The 3,025-nt window shown below is 37.4% G+C and overlaps 1 protein-coding gene across 1 annotated transcript in view; it reads right to left on the minus strand.

The window, feature by feature from the left end:
- LOC132011823 (olfactory receptor 52M1-like) overlaps window positions 1-202 on the minus strand; it is a 34,332-nt gene extending 34,130 nt beyond the window's left edge. The window contains exon 1 of the mRNA XM_059390995.1: window positions 6-202. Within this exon, the coding sequence (XP_059246978.1) occupies window positions 6-202 (197 nt within the window). The remainder of the gene's footprint in view (window positions 1-5) is intronic.
- Window positions 203-3,025: the final 2,823 nt, after the last annotated feature.

Genomic DNA, 3,025 nt, shown 5'->3' on the forward strand with positions numbered 1-3,025 from the left:
ACATGGCCAGAAAGAGGTACATGGGCTCATGGAGGGCTGCATCAGCCCGAATGATGAAGAGGAGGGTACAGTTGCCTAGCAGGGCCAGGGTATAGGCAAAGCAGAATGGAATGGAGATCCAGACATGCAGGTGCTCCAAACCTGGAATTCCTACCAGCAAGAAGAAAGCTGGATGGGTTGTGGTAATATTGGAGGTTGTCATGGTTGTAGAAGTTTTTTTTGTCCGTTTTTACAGGGTCCCTTCACCTTCTATATATACCTTCTTAGGAGAATTAGCTCTTGTTCCCATTGCTATACCTTAAGCAAAATTAGTTAGTAGTCCTCATAGACTTGGATAGGCATAATCCATATTTTCTACCCTTAAGAAACTTTGAATCTCATTGAGTAGGTAGAACATTAAACATCATTAGAATTGATATCACAAGACACTTACATAAAGGAATGGAGAAGGGGTAGTGTTTTCTGTGCTCATGGTAACACCAGGAATACCCTGATTAAAAAAAAATAAATAAATGTTCATCATCACTAGCCATCAGGGAGATTCAAATTAAAACCACATTGAGATACTATCTTCCACCAGTTAGAATGGCCAAAATTAGCAAGACAGGAAACAACATGTGTTGGAGAGATGTGGAGAAAGGGGAACCCTCTTACACTGTTGGTGGGAATGCAAGTTGGTGCAGCCACTTTGGAAAACAGTGTGGAGATTTCTCAAGAAATTAAAAATAGAGCTTTCCTATGACCCTGCAATTGCACTACTGGGTATTTACCCCAAAGATACAAATGGAGTGAAAAGAAGGGCCATCTGTACCCCAATGTTTATAGCAGCAATGGCCACGGTCGCCAAACTACGGAAAGAACCAAGATGCCCTTCAATGGATGAATGGATAAGGAAGATGTGGTCCATATACACTATGGAGGATTATGCCTCCATCAGAAAGGATGAATACCCAACTTGTGTAGCAACATGGACAGGACTAGAAGAGATTATGCTGAGTAAAATAAGTCAAGCAGAGAGAGTCAATTATCATATGGTTTCACTTATTTGTGGAGCATAACAAATAGCATGGAGGACAAGGGGAGATGGAGAGGAGAAGGGAATTGAGGGAAATTGGAAGGGGAGGTGAACCATGAGACATTATGGATTCTGAAAAACAATCTGAGGGTTTTAAAGAGGCTGGGGGGTGGGAAGTTGGGGGAACCAGGTGGTGGGTATTGGGGAGGGCATGGATTGCATGGAGTACTGGGTGTGGTGCAAAAAACAATGAATACTATTACGCTGAAAAGAAAGTTTTAAAAAAATGAAAATGTTTAAATCAATCCATTTCTTTAGAATATGTGTTGGTACCATTCTACATGACAAGTTCACAATCACAAAAAGCAATTTTCTGCCATGAAATCTTAGGCCTTGCATATCTATATAAGTCAAATAAAGCTTACAATTTCTAGTTCCCCTATTAATCACAGTATCTGTTTAACACCACTCTATTGGATATGATTGCCAGTAGCCACATGTCGTTGTTTAAATTTGTTCAAAATTTTGTTTAGAGTTATCCAGTATCTCAGTCACAATACTTTTTAAGTGCTCAACAGCCACCATCACTAGTGGCTACCATAATGGACTGCTCAGATACAGAATAGTTCCATCATTGTGAGAACTGCTCTAGAACATGTCTTTCTGGTCCTTTCCACACCCACAAATCTCTAAGCATAGCCCAGCCTCCAGCTTATTGAGACAATAAGGAGCTGTGCCTTTTGGTTCTCTATGTAAATTTGTGTTAAAATCCCTATTAATGTGAGTTTCCCTCCACTCATCTTCCAGCTTCTTCATTTTCATCACAGAAGACCTCTTATCTTTAGGAAGACTGATATCTGGCTTCCATAACAAATGCCCTTTATTCTTAACAATTTTTATCTTTCCCTCTAGTTCACTTTTCTTTTTTCAAATCATTAAACATTGGAATTGCCCTGTATTTATGCAATCTCTTTTCTCTTATAAGATCCAAGTAATTTTTGTAAGCATTGAGATAATACTTAAAATATTTCCACTATAACAGAACAAAGCAAGTTCTGAAAAATTTGGTCTCTTTTCAATCGTAAATCAATTTCAAAAACTTGATATGTCTAAGATATCATAGTTAATAATTCGACAACTGAGTTTGAGTTCTAGCTTTCTCCAATTCCAATGTCCTAAATAACTAGACTGTTTTGCTCTTATCTGAATGCCTAATAAGTAACACACACTCAGTATACCCAAATTGAAAACTAATTTCTTTCCATGCAGTACAGAAAATTTTTAAAACCTTAAGTTCTGGGATCAAGTGCCTGCATGACCTTGCATAAATCCCTTATTTTCAAGTCCCTGTTTCCCCCTCTATAAATGAGGAATAGCAATCCCCTGCTTTTATGTGAGAATTGTAGGGGAGGATAGTAAGTGGGACTATATATAAAATCCTTTTGTTCAGTTAGTGTTTGCTGAACCTTATTTGTCATTTAAGTATATATTTCTCTTCCTCTATAGAACCATACTTTAAAAAAATTAATATTCTCCCTTCTTTGATCTTATATCCTCCTATGCAAATCTCTGCCTCTCTTCACAGAAAACATATAGAAAATGCTTTTATTCTGTCTCAACATTCTCTCAAATATCATTTGGCACTCAAACACTCAAATATGTATTCCATTCTCATTACTTTCCTGAAACTGCTCTCATCTGGACCACCAAAGACCTCCAGAATGATGGTGCCATTGTAACTTACCTGCTTTCAAGCAACTTGACTTCTCAGCAACTTTTATCTGAATTGACAGCAGTCTCTCTTTTAAAACCCTCTTTACTGTTGGGTACATTGATGCTACCATTTCCATCTCCCTTAGCTTGTCATTTTAGTCTCCAGTTTCTAATTACTGCTGAGTATTGAATTTCTTGAGGGCTCAATATCAAATTTCATTCAATTATTTTTTGTGGGTTTTGCCTTTACTATTTATTTCTTTTAATTTCTTATTTTTTATTAACATATTCCATTCA

This window comes from Mustela nigripes, chromosome 1 (genome assembly GCF_022355385.1).
Source record: "Mustela nigripes isolate SB6536 chromosome 1, MUSNIG.SB6536, whole genome shotgun sequence".
In the NCBI taxonomy this organism is placed as follows: Eukaryota; Metazoa; Chordata; class Mammalia; order Carnivora; family Mustelidae; genus Mustela; species Mustela nigripes.